At 54.2% G+C, this 12,578-nt stretch overlaps 6 protein-coding genes across 6 annotated transcripts; 4 read left to right on the top strand and 2 right to left on the bottom strand.

Annotated features, from left to right (window-relative positions):
• Nucleotides 1–489: 489 nt before the first annotated feature.
• Nucleotides 490–807, top strand: AYO21_07252 (hypothetical protein; the record flags this gene model as incomplete). Its single annotated transcript, XM_022657209.1, has 1 exon — nucleotides 490–807. One exon carries the CDS (start codon nucleotides 490–492, stop codon nucleotides 805–807), a length of 318 nt encoding a protein of 105 aa, XP_022510544.1.
• Nucleotides 808–866: 59 nt separating this feature from the next.
• AYO21_07251 (hypothetical protein) lies at nucleotides 867–2,252 on the top strand (the record flags this gene model as incomplete). The annotated part of the gene is made up of 3 exons (XM_022657208.1): nucleotides 867–1,122; nucleotides 1,180–1,599; nucleotides 1,696–2,252. 3 exons carry the CDS (start codon nucleotides 867–869, stop codon nucleotides 2,250–2,252), a joined length of 1,233 nt encoding a protein of 410 aa, XP_022510543.1.
• Nucleotides 2,253–3,111: 859 nt separating this feature from the next.
• On the bottom strand, nucleotides 3,112–4,629 carry AYO21_07250 (hypothetical protein; the record flags this gene model as incomplete). Its single annotated transcript, XM_022657207.1, has 1 exon — nucleotides 3,112–4,629. One exon carries the CDS (start codon nucleotides 4,627–4,629, stop codon nucleotides 3,112–3,114), a length of 1,518 nt encoding a protein of 505 aa, XP_022510542.1.
• Nucleotides 4,630–5,472: 843 nt separating this feature from the next.
• On the bottom strand, nucleotides 5,473–6,684 carry AYO21_07249 (hypothetical protein; the record flags this gene model as incomplete). The annotated part of the gene is made up of 4 exons (XM_022657206.1): nucleotides 5,473–6,231; nucleotides 6,299–6,343; nucleotides 6,460–6,472; nucleotides 6,539–6,684. 4 exons carry the CDS (start codon nucleotides 6,682–6,684, stop codon nucleotides 5,473–5,475), a joined length of 963 nt encoding a protein of 320 aa, XP_022510541.1.
• A 632-nt stretch (nucleotides 6,685–7,316) lies between these two features.
• On the top strand, nucleotides 7,317–9,553 carry AYO21_07248 (hypothetical protein; the record flags this gene model as incomplete). The annotated part of the gene is made up of 7 exons (XM_022657205.1): nucleotides 7,317–7,346; nucleotides 7,417–7,523; nucleotides 7,580–7,921; nucleotides 7,975–8,412; nucleotides 8,465–8,724; nucleotides 8,790–9,305; nucleotides 9,384–9,553. The coding sequence occupies 7 exons, from the start codon at nucleotides 7,317–7,319 to the stop codon at nucleotides 9,551–9,553; spliced, it is 1,863 nt and encodes a 620-aa protein (XP_022510540.1).
• A 585-nt stretch (nucleotides 9,554–10,138) lies between these two features.
• Nucleotides 10,139–12,084, top strand: AYO21_07247 (hypothetical protein; the record flags this gene model as incomplete). Its single annotated transcript, XM_022657204.1, has 7 exons — nucleotides 10,139–10,551; nucleotides 10,617–10,849; nucleotides 10,905–10,933; nucleotides 11,000–11,248; nucleotides 11,329–11,604; nucleotides 11,661–11,785; nucleotides 11,859–12,084. 7 exons carry the CDS (start codon nucleotides 10,139–10,141, stop codon nucleotides 12,082–12,084), a joined length of 1,551 nt encoding a protein of 516 aa, XP_022510539.1.
• Nucleotides 12,085–12,578: the final 494 nt, after the last annotated feature.

Below are 12,578 nucleotides of genomic sequence, written 5' to 3'. Positions count from 1 at the left end.
ACGCAAATCCCCGATTAGGCCCGTTTCCCACTGTAATTACAGGGTAGGAGGGGTGCGGATATTGCACAGAAACTAGATAGAGGAGACTAATCAAAAACGCGTACAGTGGTTAGTCGCTTCGCTGGCGTCTTGAGGAGTACCTAAAGGGTTTACTCCTCACAGTCTATTTTATCATCGCCATCGGCGTCAAGGGGGAACTTGACTCCCTCGCACCAATCTCCAAAGGTCAGCTTGCCAATTAAACTCCTCTCCCCAACAAATCTATTCCCCATCTGGAATGGTATATTGCGGGACACAAACATGGTGGTATATTCTGGGGAAGCTCCAGACTCGGGGAACCGAATGATATCGGACATGGCAGGTGACCCCAGCTTGAGTAGCTTGCGGGTGATCGAGTATAAGATCCTCATTTTCAGGTATGTGTTTGATCCCATACATATTCCCTTTTATCTTCATCTCGAGAAATAGCCAACAAACCACTCGCCCAACATGCAAGACTCGACCACTCCCGATCTCTCCAAACATGGTCTTGGGACAAACATTGAAATGCTTGAAGATGCGACAGACCCAAAGGAAATTTCAATCAAGAATAATGCCTTTGCCGGACACGAGGAACACGCCCAGATCCATCCACGGGAGGAGAGAAGACTCGTAATCAAGCTGGATGCGGTCCTCGTCCCCCTGGCTTCCCTCATCTACTTTGTCGCCTACCTCGACCGAAATTGTATCGGCAATGCTCGCTTGATGGGATTGGAAAAGGACCTATCCCTCACTCCCAATCAGTTCTACAATTGCCTGGCAAGTTGACCACAGTTGCCCTTTACTGACCCGGAGAGCTAATAATTTGACCCTCAATGCAACAGACCATGTTTTTTGTCGGCTACATCATTTGCATGTTTCCGGGAAATATCTGCCTCAGACTGCCCTGGGTCACAGCACCAGCCTTAATTGGCGGCGGCGTGCTGACATTTGGTGCCTTCTGTGCCGGGATTGGCGGTGCTCAGGGCTATGCGACCGTCCTGGCCCTCCGAATTTTCGTCGGCTGCGCCCAGGCCTTCATTCAAGGCTTGGGTTTGTACTTGTCCTTCTGGTACCGAAGAAACGAGCTGGCCTCTCGAAGCGGTGAGTCAATACCTACATCCTTGTTTCGTGCTCGCCCGAGCTGACATGTCGAATCAGCCGTCTTCTACTCTGCTGCCACTCTTGCTGGCGCCTTCTCGGGCTTTATATCTTTTGGCATTCAGAGGCACCTGACTCTTGAAAAAACTGGACTTGCTCCCTGGAGGTGGCTCTTTATCATCGAAGGCGTCCTGGCCGTGGCGGTGGGCACCACTGTCATTCTCGTCATTCCCAACTTTGCCGACCGGATGAAGAAGCTCAAGACGTGGCTGTTTAGCGAGGCCGAACTCAAACTCGCCATCGAGAGATCCAAGGACTATAACACCACGGGAGCCAATATCGACGTGCGACAGATCTGGGCAACCTTCAAGGATCCAAAATCCTACATGTTTGCCATCATCAACGCTGGCGTGGCGCTCGGGATTGCGTCTGTGGGCAATTTCCTCCCGACTTTTGTCAAGTCTTTTGGGTACTCTGCAGGTAAGTTGACTTCTCTGTTCCATTTTCATGCCTGTTTCCTTCCTCCCCTCGAGTCATGAATGAGCAGCTGCTGATCAAGCCATCCAACCTCTCCAGACAAGGCACAGCTGTTCACCGTGATCCCATACGCCTGTGCGTCGGTGTTCCTGATCGCCGTCTGCTTCCTCTCCGACAAGTACAACACCAAGGGTCTGCTACTGGTCTTCACCCTGTCGGTCTCCTGCGTCGGGTACATCATCCTGCTGTCCGTGCGGTCGGTGCCCGTGCTGATCTTCGCGACCTGCCTTATCACCGCGGGCCTGTACCCGAGCGTGATCCTGCTCACGTCGTGGCTGGGCATCAACACGTGCGGCTTCACCAAGCGCGGCACCACGTGGGCCATGGCCGAGGTCTTTGGCCAGTGCTTCTCCATCATGGGCACCCACGTCTACGACCACCCGCCCCGCTTCGTCAAGGGCCACTCGATCGTCCTGGGCATGCTGGCCTTCGCCATCGTCATGGCCACCTCCAACATCTTCTGGATGCGGTACCAGAACCGCCGCAAGGACGCGGAGATCGAGCGCTACCGCGCGGCAGGCGAGCCTCATCCCCACGTGGAGCGGAGCTTGGAGGACGAGGGCGACCAGCACCTCGCTTTCAGATATATTCTGTGAACGGCCCTCGCGACAACAGAGCTGGAGCTGGGGAAGAAAAAGGGTACTAACTCTTTCAGTGTTTCTGTGTGTGTGTGTGTGTGTTGTCCCATGCCTGGGCACTGTAACGCCCAAGTGCGAGATCCTCTTGTGGACACTGCCCTGTATATAGCCAGCCACACGGCCCTCTGAGTGCTTATGTTGCCACTCGGTAGAGATAGCAAAATCGGATAACTCTTCCACTGCCTCTCTGCACACAGACACATATTCATTAAACGGGCACTTATCTGTGTAACGAACACTGTATTGAACAAGCCACAGGTAACAATCCGCACCTATATCCCTACCTGCATACCTACCTACCTGCCTAGATACTTACTTACTTACATACCTACCTACATACCTCCGTAATATCGTACGAAGGTGATCCTCATAGACTTTCTCGCGATCCACATCTGACGCCAGTCATCTCTTTCGAAATCCACCAAGGGAAGAGTATTAGATAGCGGAATAGACAAGAAATGCATCCACGGGAAGTTACAAGAGGGATAGTGTTTTTTTCATTCCCGTGGGGCTTTCACACCCAGGGAACTCAGGGGAGTAAGTCTATGTATGCATGTATGTATGTATGACTATATGACTTGATCATTCACCAAAGAGTAGCCTAGGTATGAACATGTAACCAGATTATTTACCAAAAGACGGGAGTGAGTCAGTACAGTTCATTCATTCGATGTTTTCTTTTCTGCCAGGTCTTTTTTCCTGGCGCAGTAGCAGCACTATCAACACCAGGCCTAGCACCAGCACCGGCAAGATCTATGTATGTATAAGCCAAGCTAGTGGCTACAGCTACGGCCAGCCGAGTTAGACGACTACACGATTAGACGTCGATAGGACATCTGACGGGCTCCTCCAGCAGGTTCGCGAGATCTCTGACGTCGGAAATATTTTCTAGCGAGAGAACACACTTCTCGATGGCGGCGCGTCTGCTGTCGTCGAGAATATCGGCTGTCAACTCGCGCCACTTGTGCACAATGTCGTCGTTACTGACGGGCGGCATGATGCCCCGGGGCGCCTCGATGGAGCCCTGCACCTCGGTGCCGTCTGCGAACTTGACCGTCATGACGGTGCGCCAGCGCGACGTCTTGGTCGCGTCGAAGGCGGTGTTGTGCGTCGGCGTCGTCTTGCTCATCAGCTCGCGCAGCAGCGGCCGGTTGAGCCGCGATGCGCCAAACTGCACCATCGACACCTGGCGGTCGACGAGCTGCGCGGCCGCCGCATACTGGATCGACATCTGAGCCGCGACGCTGGACAGCGGCTGCGTCGGGTCCGCGATCCACCCGCCGTGTTCGAACGCCGGGCGGGCGTGCTGCGTCACGATACTCACGATGTTGGCTAGGTTTTCTGGAGCGAAGAGCTCGGGGTGCGCACGCTGTAGGCCCGCCACGGTGTCAATCGTCCCGTGCAAGCCGGCCATGGCGGCGTGTAATTTCACGCGGATCCATTCGAGTTCCCAGCGCGAGCCGAGTCCGCTGATGAGCTCCTGAGGTAGAGATTTCGGCTCGAAGCTCGCACCTTGGCTGAAACAGCTCAGGAACCCGCCGTAGGGGACCTCGAAGACTTCCTGGATCCCCGTGTAGTTCTGCTTGGCCATGAACGCCGCGAACAAGCCGTTGCGCGCGGCGAACCCGTGTTGCATTCGTTTGGCCATCGACCCAAACTGCGCGGACATGAGTCCTCCCGTTTGGGTGCACGCCGTGCCTAGTGCCCACTCCGTCTGTGCTCCTGACAGTCGAAGTAGTGAGGCAACGGCAGCCGCCGTCGCTGAAGGGCCTTGGAGGGCGCCGCTATGCCAGCCTCGGCTGAGTAAGTCGGCGCCGTGCAGTGCCAGCCCAACCCGTGGTCCAACCTCACAGCCGACGATGTATGCGAGCAGGAAGTCGGCACCTGATGACGGTGACGCCTCAGTAGAGTTCAAAGGTGCCGCTTCCACCGAAGCCAGCAAAGCCGGTATCAGCAGGGCATTCGAGTGTAGCGGCGCGGTGGAGTGGTAGTCGTCCAGCTCAAACCCCTGGATAAATGTACTGTTCAAGATGGTCGCAGCCACTGGGGGCAACTTCTTGTCCTTCCCCCATCCAATAAGTGTGCATTGGCCGACGCCCTCGGGTTCCATGGTACATACGCCCTTGACGGCGGTCTCAGACCAGGGGAGGTGCGCGGCCACGAGTGCGCAGGCAACGCCATCCAGTATCAGATATTTGGCACGCTCGATGACATGGTCAGGGATATCAGACAGTTTGGTGCTCGTGATCCAGGTGCACAACTGACCCGTGATACCGTCGGGTTTACTGGGTGCAGTGGCGTCGATGGCTGAGGAGATTCCAGTAGGAGGAGACATACTTCCGAGTAACTTGGAGACGAGTCTGATGATGGTCAACCTTCTCAGAAAGGCTCACCTTGGCTGGGAATTGAATGTCTTTCCCTAGACTTTTCTGTAGATAACAAGCAGAGAGTTGGGTACAACGAACCAAATGGATATATCGCGTCCGAAACCATTCGAAACATTCGGAGCGATGACCACCTGTGTATTCGCACAAGCAATATGCACTCCGGGCCGTCTGAGCATTCAAGGTTCTGTCAGACTCTTGCTCAATGCCCCAAGGACTGGATGCCTCAGACATAGCAGAGCCAACCTCCGGGATTGGTAATGGTCTGATCGACAGTCCCCTGGCCATCCAGGACTTGTAGTGGTGGAGGAAGAGGAGGTGAGGAGGTGAGCCTTAGCTTGGACGAGGTCAATGGCAGCCATGTGATTGGTCCAGTCGACATCGGCGCCGATTGCGGCCCGGACAAAGCTTGTCTATTGATTGGTCGCCGACGCCGATGCTCGGACTTGTCCAAGTGCGATCGGACATCTCTGTATCAGGTATTGACGGGATATCATGCCATTCGATTGTGACACCGAAGGACTCGAGAATGTGAATTCCAGGGTCCCTTGGATATAGTTCTGATTATATGCTGGAGACGTCTACAATGTAGCAGTCGAGGAGGAAGATGGTGAATCCAGTCCTTATAGATGGTCAGAGTGTATGGCAGACTTAATCTGACAACATCTTTCTTGGAAAGCTCCTCATATGATGTATCATCACTCCGTCTGCCAGGATCTTTCTCTCCAATTTCACCAGGAGCATGATTGCGAACGCCACCATGGAGTTGCCGTTGTCCAGCGAAGTAAACATCACTACGGTGTCCATTGCTTGATCCACGTATTCATAATCTCGGCTGTCTCCTCTGGAGCTTCCTCGGGCAGAAAATGTCCCACTCCGTCTCCGATGGCTTTGGTTTCCAGCTTGGTCCCCTCTGCGCACCATTCTCTCCATATCGGTTCCACGTCGTAAGTGGCTCCGATATAAGCCTCTGAGTACACCACCAACGTCGGGATCCTGATTTTGTTTCCTGCCTTTTGATCTTCCCGCTGGAGGTCGTCATCTTCAAAGGCACCAGCACGGTAGTCCTCACAAGTAGCTCTGATGACAGATTCTTTGTCAAAATGACTGCAGTAGACTGCGAGGGCTTGGGAATCGAGGACTCTCGCTCTCCTTTTTTCGTTGCGGCCTGCCCACCGATGGATCAGCTCAGAGCACCACGAGCCCCCGCCGTGACTACCAATGAGCTTGGTGGCGATCTCCACGTTTGCGAGGAGCGCCCAGTGGAATCTGGAGGCGGCACTTTTGGCGCTGGTGAAGGTGTCCCACTGGACTGCCGTGGGGACGATGTCGAGGAGGATCACCGAGACAATCTCGAATGAGGAGATATCTCCAGCATCGACGGCGAGACGATGGCAGACCCGTGCGCCTCGATCATGTCCTGCGATGATGATCTTCGGGCGCTCATCTGCCTGACTCGGGAGGCTCTTTTTCAGAGCTTCCAGAACTGTAGTGCCGACCGTCCTTTTATCCTGCTGCAAGCCAATGGCGGCGCTGTCGCCATAGCCGGGAAGCTACAGGTGAAGACAGTCGTCGAGGTCAGTAGACGCTTTCTTTCACAAAGTCTGGACGTCGACATACATCTGGGACGAAAAGAGGGAGGTTGGCGGGCAGCAGAGGTATCAACTAGATCCCAGTCATCAGTATGGTTGTGCACGCTGAGTGGATAGAGCCAGGCTGTACCCATCGAAACCTGTATGCCAATAGACGTTAGTCGTAGTCCTTAGACGGGAGTGGCGTACAGACAAATAACTCCTGTGACCGTCAGCAATCCAGAAACCAGCACGGCGAGATTGGACCGAGTTTAACCCGATGACTCACGACTGCGGATAGCCATGCAGCAGGACCAGGACTGTATCACCCCGTGAAACATTGTTCAAACCCCTCGCGTGGAAGTTGATTGAGGCTCCATTCGAAGTTGTAACTTTGCTTGGACGTTGGTAGAAATCCTGCACCGCGTCCGACATTCTGGTTTAGCAACAGCAGCAACTCGCAGTTCCCGGTACACACGCGTGATCTGAGGTTGACTGGATGTCGTCGTCTTCTCTTCTTGGCTTATCTCAAACCCGGACTCTGGACTCTCTATTATTGGTGAGCCGAAGGTCGCAGTGGCGAGTCGGGATGGCCGAGTTTCGGAAGACGTTGGTTTGGGTTTTGGGGCGTTGCTTGTTTTATGTCGCTTGATTGATATGCACTCTTGTACGAGGGACTCTTGTATGTAAATTTCCAATTTGGAGGGCCACGAGGGCGCAGGCAGCGCAGGCAATGCAGGGCAGTGGTGGAACGTGCGGGGACTCAAGGGCCGGTGCGGGGACGCGGGGTTAGAAGATCCGAATGCACATGAATGCCTTGATTCTCCAGACCTCGTACACCGTATTCCATGCCTTGCCACTGCTTGTGTCCTTTATACACCCAACTCCCGACGTCGGAGATGTGTAAACCCTATCATCGGTACTGCCACTGGTCCAAACAGCGCTTGGCATCACGCGAGTGAACTTCACGTCGGCCACATTCCTCTATCCTGGTGACCGCGCCAGTATTACAATCGTTACACTCCAATCTCCAATGCATCTCACGCACTGTACTGTAAGGTCTAGCCATGGCCTGTACCGAATGTCGGCAACAGAAGGTATGTTGTGTCCCTGTCCTCCCTCAGGGGCTTTGCGCCATCTGGCTCTTCCTGACACGGGCATACATAGATCCGGTGTGACCGGCTTGATACTTTCCCAGAGCCGTGCTCCCGCTGTCGTCGGGTTGGTGTCCAATGTGTCTATTCAAAGGAATTCAGGCGACAACGACGTCCCACGTCAGTCTCCCCCGCTTACCATTTTGAAGCTGTGCAGACTGACGTTGAGATCACAGGAAGACAGAGCTGCAGAACCAGCTGGACACTTTGCGCAAGCAGTTGTATCTGTCCTCCAGCAATAGCTCTCCCTCGGCCCAAGGTCATGAAGTGGCTGTCCCTCCAGTCGTCAGTCCCACCCCTCCAGCTGCTACACCACAATTATACCTTGCGCCGATCCAAGGACAGGAGTCAACCAGCATCATCGCTCCAACACCTCCATCGACATCGCTCCCGCCTCCCCTCGACCATGAGCCTGCCAGAAATCTGCCTACAGTTTCCACCCGGAGCTCCCAGACACTACCTCGGAGTCTCGATGAACTGCAAATCACGGCGCGGGACATCGACAACTGCTTCGCCATGTAAGCCTAGAGAGCCTTGTGAGTAAGGTATATCAGGACTGAGCTTGTGGCAGATTCAAACGTCATTGCATGGCTTACGTGCCCATGGTCGAGACCCTCTTGACTCCCAATGAATGCCATCAACAGTCGCCCCTCCTGTTCTGGACAATCATCGCGGTCGGGTCTCGAAAATACAGCGAGAATCCAACACTGATCATCCTGCTTGGTCCTAAAGTCTCCAAGTTGGCCAAGCTGGCCTTGTTTGCGCAGGAACCTGTGCTTCTGACCATACAGGCGTTCCTGCTGTTGTGCTCCTGGCCAATGCCCTTTGAAGCATTGAGCAATGATATTACCCCAGTCCTCGCTGGAGCGGTGTTGCAACTGGCAACCACCATCGGTCTGCACGTCTCGGGCGTGGGACAAGAGTTTGCACGCACCAAAGTGAATCAGGATCTCACCTACCGCATGGCACGTGGCAGGCTGTGGGCTGCATGTGTAGTTGTCTCGCAAAGGTCGGTTCCACCCATCCGCTGAAAAAGTTTTACGGCTCTGAGTTTGGAGTAGGGTAATTACAGTCAATGGGACACCTCCCTTGGTGATTCCCGACACGTATGGCGACGACTCTCAGGAGTTGAGTACCTTCATGACGCCGAGTTTCCAGTTCCAGAAGAAGGTTAGCGAATACCTCAGCATGACTATTCTGTACATCCAGAATCACGCGCTGTACAAGCCAGCAGACGAGTTGGACCTTGCGCTTAGTCCCATCATTCACTCAGCTACCGATCGACTGGTCCAACTAGAATCAGATGCGCCAGAGCGCATAGGTACGTCAATATCAACGCATCCCATCTGTGCTTCTCTTGTCTCTGTCGTAGGCTGACCCGAGCAGATCGGTTTCATGCCATGTCTGCGCGGCTTCATCTCCTAAGTTTTCACTTATTCAAACACCGATCCGCGATTGAAGACTCCACCCTATTTGTAATGTACGAGCTTGCTTGCAGGACGATCGAGCTCGCTATGGAGCTAGATTCAGAGCTCAGCATGGCCGAATACGGCCCCATGTATATCACCAAGTTCCTGCACAGCGCAGTGATCACCATTCTCCGGGTGGGGAGAGCTGCGGTCGCTCAACAGCTGGATCTGGAGCGAGGGCAACGGAACTATTTTGCTGTGATTAATTACCACAAGAGACACGCCGTGCGCCCAGACGACGCGTTTGCTCGGTTCAGTATCATTCTCACCCAGTTGTGGACCAGCAGAAAGGTCTTTCAGTACTCGAACGGCCTCGTGGACAGTCTTAGGGTCAGAAGCAAAGCCCGCCTTGGGATGAGCATGGTTTACGACTGCTTCTGGTGGTGGCGGCAGGAATTTGGTGGCCAGAGCAATGTATACGGAGACAACCATGGTATGACTGCCCCCTCCCTCCTTTCTACACTGGCTTCCCTGGCAAAACCTCGATCAAGCTGTCTGACTGGTTCTATAGGGGACGAAAACCCCAACCATATCCTCGATGACTTTGCTCCTAGCTTGGACAGCGACCAACTAGACCTGGTCGACTTGAACCTGACCCCGATTCCAGACCTACAGTGGCCCGTGTTCGACAAGTTTTTTACCGAAAATTGGCCTAGTCTAGATTTAGATATGAGCATATAGAAGACCAGTGCCAATGTTAGATTTCCATTTTCAGAGTTTTAGGCTCAAAAATCCACACTATGTCTCTACAGGTCTCCGAGGTGTACTTGGCCGGCTGCGCATGTAGACATTAACAACATTGTGTGCAAGGTCCGGGGTGTAAGAACCCGCGATTCTGGCCACAAGCTAGAATAGCGAGTACTTTGGCTGGATCATATGCCAGGCTAGTCGTCGGGGTATTGAGGTTTTTCACCACCAGGAATTCCGCCGCACGGTACATAGACAGGTCGCTAACTATGCTAGCCACAGCACCGGTCTGTTGCTACCTGTAGAGATATGGAGATTGATTCCCACAGATGTCGGCTGAAGCGGCCATCGCTTGGTCCGCAAACACGGCAGACGGGCGTGCATTGAGATATCATCAAAAGGGCATTGATCGCCCTCGTTCCGTCTTAACGAGACGCCCTCCCCATCTCCCCCTGCAACATTCCTGCGTCTCACCTGTCCCCCCTCTCACTTTTGTCACTCAGGAACTTCCCATCCATTCGACGACTGCGGTAGACGAGACGCATCCTTACACCTCGATTGAGCAGCAGGCTCCATCAAATGGATACCACCGCCACAACCACCACCACCACACATCGAGGAGACAAGCCACATGGCGACACGCCCGTTGCCATCCACGAAGAGGACCTCAAGGTGTCCATCAAGTCACTGGAATTGCTTGAGGAACCAGATCCAGAGATCGACGGACGCATAAGGCACAAGTTCGACCGACACATCCTGCCGTGGCTGTTCGCCATCTGGCTCTTCTCGTTCCTCGACCGCAGCAGCATCGGCAACGCCAACATCGCCGGCATCTCGCAGGATCTCAAACTCGTGGGCACTCAGTACAATCTGGCCCTCATGCTCTTCTACATCCCCTACATCTTGGTCGACATACCGTCAAACTGGATCGTCAAGTACTGTCGCGCGGGCTTCTATCTGCCTGCCCTCATCACCGGCTGGGGTCTTGTCTGGTGAGTTCCGGGAAGGGAGGTCGGTTCTCGTTCAAAACAATTTTGACTGACACAACTTCTCGAAGCACCTTTACGGGTTTCACGAAGAGCTTGGGGGGTCTCATTGCCGGGCGTCTTCTCCTCGGCTTCTTTGAAGGGGGTCTCGTTCCGGGCATCCTCATCTACCTTGCCATGTTCTATCGCCGGAGTGAGATGGCTTACAGGATTGGACTCTTCTACTGTGCCGCTCCGTTGAGCAGTGCCTTTGGTGGCCTACTCGCTTCCGGCCTTGCGAAGATTGAGGTCGGATCTTACCAGAGTGAGACGCGATAACCCCTTAGTGAACCAGTATCATGCACTGACCCATCTTCCAGAGTGGCCTTGGATCTTCTTTGTCGAAGGTGTAAGTGCGAAAAGTGACACTCTCAACAGCAACAACTCTCCAGCTAACCTTGAATCCCATGGATAGTCCGCCACGGTCCTCGTTGGAATCACAGCGGCGATGTTTCTGCCAGACAGCATCACGCACGCCAAATTCCTGACGCCAGAGGAGCGGGTCGTCGCGCACAGGCGAGTCTATGGTGATGCGCGGGCGGCGAACGGAATGGCCACAGTCGAGCAAGAGAAGTTTTCATGGCATTGGGTGCGCATTGCGCTCTTTTGCCCGCTGCCGTGGCTCACTTCTGTTGCCTACATGATGATCATTGTGCCTCTTTATGTGCGTTTCTCCCCTCCTCAGTCATCTTTTTGGTAAAGCTATGGGGACATACTGGGACTGACCATCGTTTGAAACAAAAGGCCTACGCGCTCTTCCTCCCTACCATCGTCCACTCTCTCGGATACACCTCGACGATCGCACAGCTGCTGACCGCTCCACCGAACGTGCTGGGCTTCTTCAGCGTCCTGCTCGTCACCCGCCTCTCGGACAAAGCCGGGATGAGGGCGCCGTTCATGGTCGCGGGCGGCATCCTCGTCGCGACGGGCTACTCGATGCTTCTGGGGTCGGATCTCCCTGGCGTCAAGTACGGAGCGACCTTTGTCATTGCGATCGGGCTATACCCTGCGTCGCCTTTGGTAAGACCACACAATCCGTTTGTGAGATGTTTCTTTGAACTTATACTGTTTGGCAGTGCCTCGCATGGCTGAGCAACAACGCCGCGCCGCACTACGTTCGCGCCACGTCGAGCGGGTTGCAACTCGGCGTTGGCAACTGCGCGGCCTTTATCGCGACATATTCGTATCTTGCCAAGGACGCGTATGTTTCTTCCTCCCCCCTCCCCCCCTCTCTCTCTCACAAACATACACAAAAATATCTCTCGTGTGGTTAGGGATCCAAAAGCTGACAACGTCACAAAAAAAAGTCCCGAATACACCATGGGCCACAGCATCAACATCGGCGCCGCCATCCTGTTCTGCATCATGACCACCTCGACGATGCTGTACTGTCGCTGGGAGAACAGGCAGAGAGAACAGGGCGCCCGCGACTGGCGCCTGACCCAGCAGGATCCCACGCGCCTCGGCCATTTGCATCCCGATTTTCGGTATACCTTGTGACCGTTTTTTGCGTGGGCGATACATGGCAAGAGGAAAAAGTCGTCTTTTGAAGGGCCTGAGATGGCAAGTATCGCAAGTATAGCAGCCTGTGAATGTGGCGGCGAGGGGTCATGGTGATAGATAGATACACAAAAGACGGCGTGCCATCACGGCGTTGAGGGTGTCGTGACGTCTCATTCAATGGCCGGGCCCTTGTTGTGGCCTGCCTCTCTACGGGAGCTTTAGGCCCCCTGTGGACCACATCGACTTGGATAGACGAATCACACTATACGCACCCTCAAATCCTCATAAGGTCTCAACACCATAGATGCACAGAAATTCCCACGCGAACCCACATGAACCCATCTCGCCGTCCTTGACAGACGAAGTGTTCAACCCAGGTGCAACAAAACCCTGGCACTCTCCCTCGAGGACAATATATCCAGGGGAACCTTGCTAACCACAGTGCCACACGAAGAACAACACGACTTTGATCCACGTTCTTACGACAAGGT

This window comes from Fonsecaea monophora (genome assembly GCF_001642475.1).
Source record: "Fonsecaea monophora strain CBS 269.37 chromosome Unknown Scaff54, whole genome shotgun sequence".
NCBI classification, from domain to species: domain Eukaryota; kingdom Fungi; phylum Ascomycota; class Eurotiomycetes; order Chaetothyriales; family Herpotrichiellaceae; genus Fonsecaea; species Fonsecaea monophora.
This window is presented reverse-complemented; position numbering and strand designations above follow the sequence as displayed.